The sequence below is a fragment of the Typopeltis vanoorti genome, chromosome 5, assembly GCF_054136105.1.
Source record: "Typopeltis vanoorti isolate ZY-2024b chromosome 5, IOZ_Tvanoo_1.0, whole genome shotgun sequence".
NCBI classification, from domain to species: Eukaryota; Metazoa; Arthropoda; class Arachnida; order Uropygi; family Thelyphonidae; genus Typopeltis; species Typopeltis vanoorti.
In genome coordinates, this window is record NC_143553.1 from 12,866,821 (window position 1) to 12,882,529 (window position 15,709).

General features: G+C 35.4%; 2 protein-coding genes across 2 annotated transcripts in view; one reads left to right on the forward strand and one right to left on the reverse strand.

Moving 5' to 3' along the window:
• The first annotated feature begins 690 nt into the window (after positions 1 to 690).
• On the forward strand, positions 691 to 1,215 carry LOC150106229 (uncharacterized). Its single transcript, XM_090392961.1, has one exon. It carries the CDS (start codon positions 691 to 693, stop codon positions 1,213 to 1,215), a length of 525 nt encoding a protein of 174 aa, XP_090249087.1.
• Positions 1,216 to 9,328: 8,113 nt separating this feature from the next.
• The window catches only part of fws (Conserved oligomeric Golgi complex subunit 5 four way stop), a 574,187-nt gene continuing 567,806 nt past the window's right edge, over positions 9,329 to 15,709 (reverse strand). The window contains exon 19 of the mRNA XM_090393051.1: positions 9,329 to 9,538. Coding sequence (XP_090249177.1) covers positions 9,430 to 9,538 — 109 coding nt within the window. The 3' untranslated portion in view covers positions 9,329 to 9,429. The remainder of the gene's footprint in view (positions 9,539 to 15,709) is intronic.

Sequence of the window (15,709 nt, forward strand, 5' to 3'; positions counted from 1 at the left end):
AGTAGAGAGATCGGCAGAATATTTTAAATAGTTGCAGAATTACTGAAACATGGAGGGGATTCAATATGTTTTGTACTACAGGATATATTTTCAACAATATGGTCCAAGGAAGAAATGCCAGACAGCTGGAATTTTGGCATAATCTGTCCTATTTATAAAAAGGAGATAAATTCTATTGTAGTAATTATAGAGGTATTACGTTACTTAATATAGTTTGTAAAATTCTTACATCCATAATAAATGACAGGCTTAAAGAAATTACCGAAAAGAAAATAGGAGAATATCAGCGTGGATTTAGATCAAACAGAAGTACCATCGATCAACGTTTCATTCTTAGACAGATGATTATAAAATGTTTGGAGCATGCAATAGACCTGTTATTTATAGACTTTAAGCCAGCATTTGACAGTCTAAACAGGGATAGTCTACAAAAGGCTATGAAAGAATTAGAGATACCACCAAAATTAATTAGATTAGTAATGATGACCATGAAAAAAAACAAAAGCAAAAGTTAAAATAGATAAATTTAGTGCCCTCTTTGAATTTAATAAAGATGTAAAACAAGGAGATGCACTATCAACAACATTATTTATTATAGCTTTACATTATCCAATTAAAGGTGTAGATCAAAGAGGAACAATTTTTAATAAATGAAGTCAATTATGTGCTTATGCTGATGATATAGTCATCATGTCAAGGACTAAAAAATGGTTAATTGAAGTGTATAATGAACTGGAAAGAAAAACTAATGATATGGGATTAGAGATCAATGTAAATAAAATAAAATATATGGTGATGTCAACTTTAGAAATAAGAAGAAAACCACAGAATCTACAAGTTGGACAGAAAATGTTTGAAGGAGTGGTCAGATTTAAGTATCTAGGAGATATTGTAGAGAATGAGGCCCGATCAGCTATAGCAATTAAAGAACATATTCAAACTGGTAATAAAGCATATTATGCAAATATGAACATGATTAAAAGCAAGTTAATAAGCAGAAGTACTAAAATACTTATACATAAAACATTCATTAGACCCATGGTTACATATGGAAGTGAAGTGTGGACTCTTAGTGAAAAAGACCAAGACAATTTGAGGAAATTTGAAAAGAAAATTATAATTAGAATTTATGAACCTGTTGAAGAAAATAGTGTATGGAGAATACGGTACAACAGAGAAGTTAGTCGAATACTAAAAAGAAGAAGATATTGTTAGGTTCATAAAAGCGCAGAGATTGCAATGGTTAGGTCATGTAGAGAGAATGGAAGACTTCTGTATGCCAAGAAGAATATTGAGAGAAGATATATGCAACAAGGAAAAAAGGAAGATTAAGATGGATTGATAACGTAATCCAAGACATGACTACTATGAAAGTGAAAGGCTGGAAAAGATTAGTCAAGGATAGATTGTGGAGGCAAGTTGTGCAGGAGGCTAAGGCTCACAACGGGCTGTAACACCAGATGGTAGGTAGGTAAGTAGCTTTGGGTTCAGCAATAATACATCCATTGTGGTCATATAGGTAGAAAAATTGTGGGTTCTATATCTGTCTTTCATTTCTGGATTTTATCCATAAATTTTTTGCATTGGTCATTTGATTAGTTGATGAGGTAAAGTGGATCTCCAATATTGTTTTTGACTGTGACGTCTAACATAATGTGCTATGGCCCAAGCACACTTAAAAGCCATTAAGTTTGATGTGGTGGGGTATCTACAAAATATACCCTATGCTCTTTGTTGATCTTTTTTTTTTGGCTGCCTGCATTCTGGGTTCCACCAAAACTTTGGATAGAGTGGAAATCGAGATGAAGTTTTTGGAAAGGAAGCTGTTGCTGTCTGGTCAGTGCAGTCTATAACGTACTTTACTGCTTCGTTGATAGGTGTTTGACTGACTATCAGTATTAAATTTTGCCAGAGGGGAGAAAGTGATCCAGTCAGCCTGGATCATTTTCTATATGGGCATCCATGTAGGAGAACATGGTTCCTGTGAATGTACAAAGAACAGGAAAGTAATCGCTTCCATATACCGGCATGGTTGGCTGAGTGGTTAGCGTATCCGCTCTCCAGCCAAAAGGCTGCAGGTTAGAATCCCGCCATGGGCTTGGATGTTTGTGATTGTCTGTGAAAATAGCAGTGGTAGGCGGTAGATGGCGTTGGTGTAGTTGTGGTTCATTGTTTGGTGGATTGTGGGTGGCAGAAATAGAGTTGTAGAGTAGATGCCCTCCCACGATGAGTCTTTGGACTCCCTGGAGATGTCAAGTAATAATAATAATAATGTATGGTCTCTTCAACATCCCACATGTAAGGGGAGCAAATTGTAAGATTAGTTGCAGAATATGAGCAGGTGGGCATATGGAAGAAAGTATTGAGTCTATTATTCCAGAGGGAGAGGTCATTATTCAAGGATTCATTCATTGATATAATCTTGTCTATTTGTGTTGGTCACAATACCCTACAAAGTATTGTGACTATTAAAGTCACCCCTAAGAAGTATGGGTTCCGGCAGTTGCAAGATAAGGATTATCAAGATCGATTTAATTTCACTTAGCACTTGGTGGTAAACAACATACTGGAATAAGAAATCCCAGTGATAGGCAAATTGCTCCTGCTTCCAGAGCAGTATTAAGCTGGATATGATGGAAAGAGGTATAACTGCCCATCAGGATACTGCTTCTCCATTATCAGAACCACCTCCAATTCTGTCCTTGCATACAATAGTGAAATTTCCTTAAGGTACAATCCTCAATGGGTCTTAAGTATGTTTCCTGTAGAAACAGAAAGGTTTGTTTCTGCAGCAAAATCTTCATATCATCAATATTCTGGCAAAATCCACAACAAGAAATGCTCTATTGTTTTGGCTTTATAGATTTGTCTGGTTTTCAGGAGGTTGATTTATCATATATTTATCAGTTGTTTTTGGGAAGTATGGATGGCCAGTGTCCATCTCTTCTGGTAAAATATTCAATACATCTAATGTGTCAGTTGGTGAGTTTAATTTACTTTCAATAGTTACCAAAGTATCCATCTTTTCTGTGGAGGTGTCTGGTAAGATATCTTTAAGTGTTATCTTTGCCATAATTTTTTTTGTCAAATGTATTCTGATTGAAGGGAATAATTTTTGTAGTTTTCTCTGGCGTAAGACTGTAGGTCATGTGATCGATGTGATCATAAAGTTCAGCTATGGTGGAATAGACATGTGCTTGAGATGCTGTTGACCTTTTCTTAACATCACTTTCTCAGCATAAGAGAATCTCAGAACGGGTATAGTGGTGGATAACTTCCTTTTTGCATGCTGATATGATATATTTTGTTCTGTTTTAATGTTTTGTATTTATTTTTCATCTTACCACTTCTGATATGCAAGAGAGTAAGCTGGATGATCTCCCAGACAGTTGACACATTTAACTTTTATTTGCAAAGCAAAATTTGTTATCATGCTCTTTACTACCACATTGGGCACAGGTGGATGAGCTACGATGTCAGGCAGCATGCCCGTATTTCTAACATTTAAAGCATCTTAGTGGATAAGGATGTACAGTCCAACAGGACAATTGCAGTACTCTGCTTTAACAGATGTTGGAGGCTTAGTTGTATCAAAAGTATGGATGATGTTCCTGGTTGGAACCAAGTTACCATCCCTACATGCTAGGTTGCACTTCACACCTGACAGTCCCTGAACTTTAAGCTCTGAACATATCTCATCAGGAACATCAAGGAGATCCCATTCTGATATCACTCCTCTACAAGAATTAAGTGTTTTATGAGGTGTTACTATGATTAGTATTATTCCATCCATTGATGTGCTCTCAATTTCTTAGAATGTTGCCGACACGTTTCCACAAAGATATCACCAGAATGTAAATTTTTAAACAGTTTTGGGAGATCCTGTCAGTCCTTCTAAATCTTTTGAATAAAGAAGGGCGACATTTTCCCTATTTGCTTTTTACCTGTTGTGCGGATGATCAAAAACATTGGTACATTTATACTGGTATCATATATTTTATTTCTTACTTCCATTACCAAATATCTGCAGTATCATTACTTGGTTGGGACTTTGTTAGGGACCCCTGAGGATGAAGAATTCATGGTGCTAAAGCTCTCCACCCATGAGGAAGCCACACACATGCCCACTGACCGGCAAGTAATGACTGCACTTGGGAGCGTAATGCCAGGGCTTCTCAGACACATACCAGCACCACAGCAAGCCTCGCATCCTGACTCTGGGATGAGAGACTTACTGCAACACCACTGACCTTTGCAGGCAAGCCCATTAGCCCACATCAGGGAAGAACATCCTGCCAAAGCAAAGCCATAGTAGTACAAGACTACCACTGGATGTCCATGGAGTCACACCACATGGCAGCAGGGTGTTGGATTCCAGTGGTCTGGAAGAAAGGATAGTAAAAGACTCGGGTGAAGTAGAGTAAAGAATACAGGAAAAAGAATGAAAAGGAGACTGTGCTCTCACTGGTCTATATTACCATAACTGAAATCATCCGTTTCTTATTAGCCAGATCAGTTTGCCTAACTATTTCCTTCTCACTATCTTCCACATTATCACATCATAGTAGCATCCCTACTAAACATTTCATCCTGTCTGTTTCCACTTTACACCACATTGCTTCAAAACCATTGTCACCCTGCATCTCTACCCTAGATGGACATAACTCCTCTGCCATCATCAATAGCACCCCCTCCCCTTTTGCTTTCTCTGTCTTCACAAAAGACTGTATATAGCCACATGCACTATTATGAAGTGTCCAGATATTTTTAATCAGTACTGTGGAGACACATAACTGCATATTGATCAATAATTGAAAAGCTGTCTCATTACAACTCTTATGCTGCAGTTTGATGTTTTTTTTCCTAATTAAGGATTCTTCTACTGCAAGTTTTCCTTAAGCACTGAATCAAGGATGCAGTTGACTCCGTTGCCCATTTCCTAAAAATGTTCAATAATATAGCATTCAATTCAAAATTATGATTTTGGTATTTGCTTCCCTTCTGGGCCTTAGTATCACTATCTCACCTCTATGAAACACACTGATAGAATGCTTCTTAAAAAATCACTACATCCTTTTCAGTAGTGACTTTGATATCATTAACTTTCACTAGTGTTATTCTTCATGAAACAATAGAATATCCCTGGATTTCCTTTAGCCCGATTGGCCAATCTCCTCTCATATTTGCATTCCCTTTTCTTACAATTTTAGTACAGTCATGCCCTGAAGTTACGCGGTAGGTGGGACCAACAAAAAGCGCTTTAAGTCGAATTCGCATAACTTGGGGTATAAATTTGCATGTAATTTATATATACAAACATACAAAATTTTAGTTAATTGGGACCAAAGGTTTACAAAAACACCTATATTTTTTAAGAAATATAATCATAATTGTAGTTTTTCGTACATAAAAAAAAAGAAAGTTATTTCGATGTCGATGGTTTCATAAAATCTAATAGATTCGTCTGACATCATAATGTCTTTTTCTTGTCATGCAAAATTTTTTTAATAGCAAGCTAATGATTTTTTTATTCCTTGCCTTATGGCTACAATTTGTTCCTTGTTAGAATCTATGTCCTCCAAAATCTGTAAACCTTTCTTTTATGATTGTTCTTACTGTGGATTCGTGTAGATCGAACTTCTTTCCTAGCTCACAAATTTTCATTCTGCCTTCAAAATTCTTAATAATGTTGAATTTTGTTCCCAAAGTCAATGTTTTTCTTTTCTTGCTACATATAAGATATAAGAAATTATTGGCTTTGCAGTTCTTTAAATAATCCTTTCATTACTAATGAAGTCAGTTCCTTTTCTTCTGTTTGAACACAATTATCTTCTTGTCTTCAGTGTATACACACCACCATAAAAAATTCAGTTTAGAAGAAAAACACAACTTTCTGCTTGAAACAAAATTGTTCTCTTCTGTTTCATCTGTTGACAGGAACAAACACAGGGCTGAAGTAAAGAAACACTAGACCAGGACTAGAACAACATTAGAGGCCTAGATTTTTATCTTCTGGTGTCATAGATCATTTAAAAGAATACAGGTATCCCTCGATGTTGCCGCATATATCAAAATCACAATCAAATCTAATAACCAATGGTAAAAATTACAATTCGTCCATGATCGATTACTGTATTAATAATTCATTTTATATGATACTCTTTTAGGAAAGATAACAATGAATGCAAAGTATATGTTTAATAAATAATACTTGTACCTACATTATTTACTGCAATTTTTTATCAAGAGTCATTTGAACAGTTTTAGTTTTTTTCTTATCGGCATAAATTTTACGATAACAAGCAAAATGACTCTCCAGACCTCGGCAAACAAGCAATAAAACAAAGAAAAAACACTGCAAATGTAATATAATACATGATGGTACAAATTAAGTGGATATTGAATCGAACATTATTTCATAGCCGAATATAGAAACTTCAAGAGTTTCGTGCCGAATATATAGAAACTATAAAAGTTTCGGCGGATGCAAGCATAAGCAACCTTATGGGCAACTCATAGTAAAGGTGGAGTAAGCTCCAGATCACTTTCCTTAGTATTTTCCATAATGTAAAGCACATCTCCTAGAGGACACATATGATAAATATTGAACCCAACATTATTTCCTTGCCGAATATATAGAAATTAAAGTTTTGGCAGATGCAAGCATAAGCAACCTTATGGGCAACTCGTAGTAAAGGTGGAGTAAGCTCCAGATCACTTTCCTTAGTATTTTCCATAATGTAAAGCACATCTCCTAGAGGACATGTATGTTAAATAAGCCTTTGGCTCTCTATTTCAGTAATACATGATGGTTTATTTTTTATTTTACAATCTAAAAATTATTGAACAAAGAATAAAAAAAACAACAACTAAACTATATTATATTGATATCGGAGGTCGTGGTATCTCTCAGATACAATTTACTGTCAAATATCACAAATGTTTACATAACATGTTAAACCAAACTGATAGCAAAAAACAGTGCGAAATATCACTTGTAACATATGAATGCACAGCTACTCATGACCTCCAAGCCATGCCACTGACATGAGTGTTATGCTTATTGGAGATCTCAAATGGTTTGAAAGAAAGAAACAGTTTCATGTTTGCTTTTTATAGCAGAATTTACAGAATATCTTATCCGTAGTCCATATGCAGTGTAAGATAGTTTTACAACCTTTTGTGTTTGGAATACACATATAATTTGAGTAGTACCATGAAGATACTTCATATGGAAACTTTTGTTTGCTTATGTTATGATAAAATATCATTTGTTTTCATCAGAGTTGAACCCCACTAGAAGAGTAGTTAATATTTTCTGTCTTTGCAGACTGCTTCACCACGTGAAGCTGTGCATTTTTCCCCCCCTTCTTGCTGTATCTTTGTCATTTGGTAGCTACTTTAGGTATTATGTATGAATTATATGCAGTACTACTATTAGAACGACACCTCTATTTTGGCTCCCAGTTTTAAGTCACATAGAACCACCCCATATAAGGAGAAATAGGAATTTACCATAAGAGTTTAATAAAATATTGTAGGATACATTATTTTATTAAACTCTTATTATTTTATCCATTCCTATTCACTATGATACAGATACCAGATTCACTTGATTAAAAACAACATATCTGCCAGTTTAATATTTCAGAAAACTTATTTCTGGTAACTACAATGAATTAATTTTTATATAATGAAAACTGTGGTGAATTCATCACTAAAAAACACATGTATAACCACAGTGATTAGTTTTAATACGTAAATATTTCATTCCAAGTATCTTGGGACATCAGTCAGTAATTCAATACTAGGAATAACATACAGTTAGGGTGCATGATTACAATGAAATCTCAATATGCGTGCAGTAATGTGTTATAAAAGTAAATTAAAATATAACTGAAAAAAAAAAAAAAAAAACATATATAAAGAGACTATTTGATACAATTTTGTATGACAATTTCCCATAGTAAGAACATCGTTGTGGTTTAAATCTGATCTGTGTAGTAGGGCTTCAGCACTTTCTTTATATAGACGTTCATGTTTAAATAAAGATCTATGTAAAAGTTTCGACTTTTCACAATGGATCCTATGGTTTGGGTTTTCAACTCTGTGTTGAGAGAGACCAGATTTCTGCGGTTTGAAAAAAATGTGGTCTTGATGTTCCGAGATGCGTTTCTGAACAGATCTACCTGTCTGTCCAAAGTAAGACAATTTGCAGGAGCATGGGATCTCGTAAACGCCAGGTAACATCAGAGGTGAGAGTTTGTCCTTAGGAGAAGGTAACAAGTTATAGATCTGGTTGATGGGTTTGTAAGTAGTGGCAAAATTGTATTTCTTCATAATTTTTGAAAGATGTTCGGAGATGCCTTTGACATAAAGTATGGGAATCCTATGGGCTTCTTCTTGTCTAGGTTGATGCGTGGGGAAGTGACTGATGATTTTATGAGTTGTTTTAAGATTATATAAATATTATAGAAATATTTACGTATTAAAACTAATCACTGTGGTTATACGTGTTTTTAGTAATGAACTAATTGCATTGCACTTTGAGTGGATGGATAGGGACTCCTGTGACATTGCAACCTTTTTTCAATGATCAACATCCTGCAGGATTTGAACTTCCTCATAACATCTGGTTAACCTTCAATAGAGTGTAGAATGGCCATGGTCAATGCAGTTAATGGGGAAAGTGGACCACAAGCATGTGACTGTGAGGTAGAAAACCAGATTACTCATCACGTGACCACTTACATCAGATTTTCAGAAGGAGAAGCGGTAAGATCTGGAGTTAATTCTTATGTTGTAACTTAATTTCTTTTTCTAATTTTGTATGTGATGCCATAAGCTAAATAAACATTTAGGTATTGTTTTACTCCAATAATATTTGTGAATGTGAATCTGCAGTTTACATGTGAAAGACAATGATCTGTAATCTTTTTCCATTTCAAATTTCACCTTGTCATAGTCTAAATCAAGCAGAAATTACTATTATTATTTTGTAACTCAACCCTTTCTCTGAAATTTTCCTAAAATATAAGTTTAGATTTCATTTATTGTTGATATTTATATCCCTAACATGAATCTGTTGACCTCTTTATATTAATGACTTGAAGACTTCTATTTTCATGCTCAGCATTAATTGCATCATTATTCAGAAGACTATTTGGTCTTCTGAACCGGTGTAACACGAATTATTTTTGCATTTTGTCAGATAGCTTCACCAAAGTTAAACTACATACTGTAATATTTAAAGTTGCTAGTAATGATTAAGAAATTTATTCTGAAAATCATTATAATAATAATAACTTGGCACATTGAGGTAAAGAAATATTTCAAAACTCGTTTATTTAAAAATTTGGTTTTTTGACATTATTCGTGGTTTAGCAATTTAAATGTTGTACTTATTCATTAACATTTATTAGCTACCAGTTAATTTTTCAATCCGGATTGTAGTATTTCTAACATCACTGGATACACAGAACAAAATTCCTTTTCTTCATGTTGTTTCACAGTCTTCACATAAGATTCAAGAGTGCCCCTAAAATAAACAGAACTTAGTTTGTTAAAATGTAACATTTAAGTATAGATTTAGAGGATGTTGAAATAAGGAGTAGTTATTATTCTCCACCTACCTACTTCTTTACCAGAGAAAGACTTCTATTTCTTGAAAAGATGTTAAATACCATTATGAAGTAAATGAAATCACATCCAAAATTCTTGGACTGGAGCTGAGGATTTAAGTGAAAATTGGATGTGTGGAGGGGGAAATAGAACTAAATCAAGCTTATGATTAGAATTACTATCTCAATACTCTATTATTCAGGCAGAAACAAAATTACATTAACAAATATTATGGATTTATTAATAAGAAAATAAAGGATTTCTTTGGTAGCATGACATATATTATACTTATTTACTAACAGTTTCTTCTTCTTCCCATAACCTTCTAAAACACCCTAGGATTTTCTAATTATTATTCAAAAGCATAGGGTGGGTAGCTGTGTGTGTGTGTGTTCTACTGGTTGGTTTGAAGGATGCACAACCTGAGTTTCTTGGTGAAAATCCCCTGCATCTCGATTTGAGATTGCTAACTTACCTTTAATCGAAAAGCTCCGATAAAGGTTCTTCATATTCCAAATGGAATGTGAAGAACCTTAATTTCATGTACTGTTTTGACACTCCACCTTTCGCCTTCATGCATGCCCAAAGTCTGTAAGGCCACATACTGATGATGGCGTGCAAAACATCCAACAGAAATCCTACCACTGCTCACTGAAAATTTTATTAGATTTATAATTCACTTCTAGTTTCATATACTGTTTTGACACTTTTCTGGAAGAGTTTGTAATGTATATATCAGTCTAGTTAGTCAAGTTAGAAAGATGAGATATGAATTTCATTGCTTGGCATAAAACCACTCCCCTACTTATTGAAGACCTGAAGCGGCTTGAAAACATTTTATGTTTGGCCTTTAGATTAGTTTCAGATTACAATAAAAATATAAAAAGGATTTATCATCCATGTATGATATTTATGTTTTCTGCCAAAGCACAAATAAACCACGAGTCTGTTGGTATTATGCATTATTCCAGATTTTTTCTCTTTTCTTGTTTTATGTTTGCCTAGTCTAGTCATAAATAATGTTACAACTTGAACAGCACAAACCATCCACATATATATAATGTGCATACAGCAGTACTCAATGTTTGAAATGTGCCCAAAGTCTGTAAGGCCACATACTGATGGTGGCATGCTCAACATCCAACAGAAATCCTACCACTGCTCACTCAAAATCCACCTTCAGGCTGGCATTTCATTTCCTGCAGGCTACTCTCTTAAGTTCTGGCTGCAATTTGAAGTCCAACACTCTTGTGTGGTCCTCACCTTGCATGCAGGGGCTGAATCCTGTTTGAAGGTTCGCTGCCTACCATGAAACAAGGCGTTGTTCAGGGGCCATACCACACCTTTTTTTTCTCTGAAAAGAAAACTTCTCTAATGAATTTGTTAGCAGCCACCGTGAATAAAACACTTTCTAAAAATCAACTAATGCCTTTTATTTTTATTAGAGAGTTGGCAAAGCCGTTTTAGCCTTATCTAAATTTTGGAGACTGAGGGAGCAGTTCAATCTCCACCAGTAGCTGGCCCAAGATTGCTAATTATACATCCAGTGAAGTGTTAAGACTTCTCAGTCACCTCTGTCTATTTTAGTTGTTCAACCCTTATATGAAAACGACAATAACGTGATGTACAGGGATGCAAGACATGATAATTAATAAATAACAGAAAACATATTTACCTTATGTATATGTTTTTATTAGTATAAAATTTTCGCACATCATCGCTGAATATACCATTTCCCTTGTTTAATTTAAAAGTCATACTGTAGAAGTCCTTGATATTAGGGTGAAATTTTATACTAATAAAAATATATACATAAAGTAAATCATTTTTATGTTATTTATTGAAAATGATAAACTTTAAAAGTTGACTAGCAAACATGCTGTGGTATCATACAAGGGTGGTCTGAAAAGTTCTCGGCCTAACAATGGAAAAAACAAATTTATAATCATTTTTCAAAATTATTTTTATTTTTCAACATAATCTCCCTTAAGACTAATACATTTATTCCAGCGATGCTCTAGTGCCATTATCCCGTCCCTGTAGTGGTTCTCAGTAAGATCTGCAAAATACCTCTTAATTAGAAGAAAAATACTGACCAGTGAGGAAGAGTTAGAAGTCAGAGGGAGCCAAATCTGGGGAATAGGGTGGATGTTCCAAAAATTCATAGTGCAGATTCCTTAATTTTCCCATTGCCAAAACACTGTTGTGGGCAGGTGCATTGTCCTGATGAAAGATGATTTTTTTGTTCTGCAAACCGGGTCTTTTCTCACGAAATGTCTATTGTTAAGTTCCATCAAGTCGTTTTCTACTTCTGGTGATTTTTATGAACATACATTCTCCATTCAGATCTGTCCCTGGGCATATCTTTCAGAATTTCCAGGTGCAATCCAGTTGCTTGTTTAACTTCATCCACCTATCTAATTCTTGGTCTTCCTCTTCTACTTCCATCAACTTTAGCAAGCATCATCATCTTCTCCAGACTGTCATTTACTCGCATAATATGTCCAAAATTATGACAATCTTTGTTTGATGATCATAGCTTCGAGGAAGCAATTTGGCTTTATTCTGTCTATCACTGATTTATTGGTTTGCTTTGCAGTCCATGGCATTCTTAGTAAACATTTCCAAATCCATAATTTAGTACTACAGGAAATACCATTGCTTTCACAATTCTGATTTTGTGGCAAGGCTAATAATATCTTTAAAGATCTTGCTTAAATTTGTCATTGCTTTCTTTCCGAGTAATAATCTTCTTCAGTACAATACCCATCTTCATCAATTCGGGATCCTAGGAGGACAAAATTGTTAACTACTTCCATTTTCTCCCCCATCTACTTCAAAATCATTAGGTTCACATGTTGCCATAACTTTTGTCTTTTTGTAATTAAGTTTAAGGCTATATTTAGCACTTTCTTCTTTAACTTCCATAATAAGTTCCTCCAAATTTTCTTTGCATTCTGCTAGCAAGGTGGTATCATCTGCATATCTCAAATTATTAATATTTCTTCCACCAATTTTAATTCCACCTGAAGGCTCCTCCAGCTCTGCTCTTAAAATGTATTTGCTGTACAAGTTAAACAGGTATGGAGATAAAATACATCTCTGTTGCACCCTTTTACCTATTGTGAAATATTCAGTTTCTCCAAGATCTGTTCGGGACAGTAGATTCTTGTTCGTAATAAAGATTCCTCAAAAGAATAACGAAATGCTCTGGTACTCCCATTGTTCTTAACACATTCCAGTTTCACAAGCCTTACTATAGTCAAGGAAACAAAGGTAGACATTCTTTTGATATTCCTGTGCTCTTTCTATTATCCATCTCACCTTGGTGATCTGATCTCTTGTTCCTCTACCTTTTCAAATTCCTGCCTGTTCATCTGGCATTTCTCTTTTCTGAATGATCTTAAGTAAGACTTTACTTGCATGATAATAATAGTAATAAATCAACACACAAAATCAGTTTTATTCTTGTTAAAACGCTCCAATCACTGTTCAGAGATTTTCATGCGAGTGCGTTTTTGATCTGCTGTGAGCAAGTGCAGCAACCATCTGTGCAAATGTTCATGCAAAATATATCCTACATGTTCTTTTGAAATGCCTAGCCTCAGCAATTTTATGCACTTTGACTCGCCAGCCATCCTATACTATATCGTGCACTTGCTCAATGATTTCTGGTGTTGCTACACTTTTTGGACATCCTTCAAATGGATCGTCTTCAAAGCTGGTACGGCCAAGGTTAAACTTGGCAGCCCATTTCTTAATTGTCAAAAATGAAGGAGAAGAGCACCCATAAACTTTTATGAACTAAACCTTCTTTTACAAAGAATTTTTTAACTGCACAATACTCAATTTTATCCACTTCAAGGGATACAGACACACTTTTACTTCCGACAGCTGTATAAAACAAACTACTTGATAGAATGACTTGCAGTTTCTGGCAATTAGCATGCATCGACTGGCAGCAGAGATTGCACTGAAGGCTTTTTTTTAAAAAAAATCCATTATCTTCAGCTAGCTTGTCAGATTAGCGAGATTTGTAGCACTCTGTCTCCACTATCTTTGCTTCATGCTGCAGACATAGCTATACATAGTGTACAGGTGCTTGCTTGGTCAATGTTAAAGTAGAAAAATTCTTTGTTGGGAAGTTCACAGTACTTGCAGTTTTCTTGAGATCATCAGTTCTTATGTATTCATGTGAGATCACATGTATACATAAGAATATAGTAATTTTATTACTGCACATATTTCAACAAAAAACTAACTGTTCATCACAAGGCAAAGCTACAATAAAGAATGCTAATATGTGTGTTGAGGCTTAAGTGCTGTGAAGAATTCATGTTAGAGGTTTAATGGAATATTAACAGCACTGAGAAAGGATTAAAACTAATTTTAATACTTCCAGTATTTCGTCTCCGTCACAGAGACATCTTCGGGGATTACAAAAACTCTTTGTAACAACACACACACAAATACAATACAAAGTGAAACTAAAGTCTTATCTAGGTGGCCCAGGATGTAAAGAGATAAAGTTTCCCAAATTTTGGGAAGTTTAATGCAACCGCATTTGTTTAAATTAGGTTGATTCCTGAGTGCAGATGCAGATTCAAAGAATAGTCTTTCTTTTTTGAATTTACTATGGTGGAGCATGGTAGTTTTTTTTTTCCAGGAGATCCTGTGGGATGTATCCAAAACATGGTCTGCAAGGCCAGACTGACCATAATCGTGTTTGCAGATGTAAGAACTGTGTTCTTCTAACCAGATGGATGCTGACCTGCCTGTTTACAGGAAGAAGGTACTCTATATACACCATTACTGAAAAAGGAGGGAGCTGGTCTTTAGTGGAGCGGATAAGGGTAGCAAGTTTACGGTGGGGCTTAAAAGCTGTATGGAGGTTGTACTTTTTTTTAATGATCTGGCTATTTTTTCTGAAGTCCTTCTGAAGAGATGGTCGGGGAATGGGAAAGGACTTGATTATTTTTTGAATTCTGTAGTTATTATAGCCATTGGAATTATAGCCACCTGCTCCACCCATTTTAAAAACTTAATTGAAAATCTTACTTTAAATAATACAGATATATTGGTCAGCTTTGACATCATCTCTTTGTTTACAAATATTCCCCTAATTGACACCTTACCAGTCTTAAAAAAACGTTTTTCCTTCTGATATCTTAGAGCTCTTTTCCTTTGTCATCAACTCTGGTTATTTCTCTTGGAAGAACAAAATCTACAGAGAGATAGAGGGAACTGCCATGGATTCCCATCCCCTCTTGCCAATTATTATTTCAGGCTACTCCAGGGAGTCTTTAGACTCATCGAGGGAGGCCCTAAACATCATGTCCACACAACTATTCGACATTCTCACAGTATCTATCATACCTTGCCTTGAACTCGCTCACTGTCATAGCATCCACAACAGACTCTGGCAGCTTATTCCACTCATTTACCACTCTAAAAGTAAAGAACCCAGCTCTAACACCCCTGCTAACCACACTCTTGCCCAGCTTCCATAGGTGTCCCCTAGTTCTCCCACCACCAGTCCTGATCTCAAAAATATCCTCTGAATTGATCCTATAGAATCCTTTTAGCAATTTGAATGTCTCAATCATATCTCCCCTTTTCCGCCTATCAACTAGTTTCTGCAACCCACAAATCTTCAACCTGTTCTCATATGGTTCATTCCATAGACCTGCTATCATCTTAGTCACTCGCCTCTGGATCCTCTCCACCTCCTCCCCATCAAGAAGGAACTGAGGTGACCAAATCTGGGCACAGTAGTCGAGATGAGGTCTTATCAGGGCTCGGTACAGAGGTACAATAACTTGCTTGTCTCTGCTCGTCAAGGTATTTTTCAACAACCAAGTAAGTTGATAAGCTGATTTAGCTACTTTTGCAATGTGCCCCCTAAACTTCATCTCCCTATCCACCAACACTCCCAAGTCCCTGGCCTCATCAATCTCTTGGAGTACAGTTCCACCAATGTGGTATACTGCTGCCAATCTTTTCACCCCAAAATGCATAACCTTACATTTTGTCACATTAAATTGACATCCATTCTCCTTAGCCCAGAACACCAATCTATCTAAGTCAT

Bases quoted from the DNA above. Each gene is read 5' to 3' on its own strand.
- LOC150106229 (XM_090392961.1), top strand. From the start codon at position 691: ATGTCAAGGACTAAAAAATGGTTAATTGAAGTGTATAATGAACTGGAA.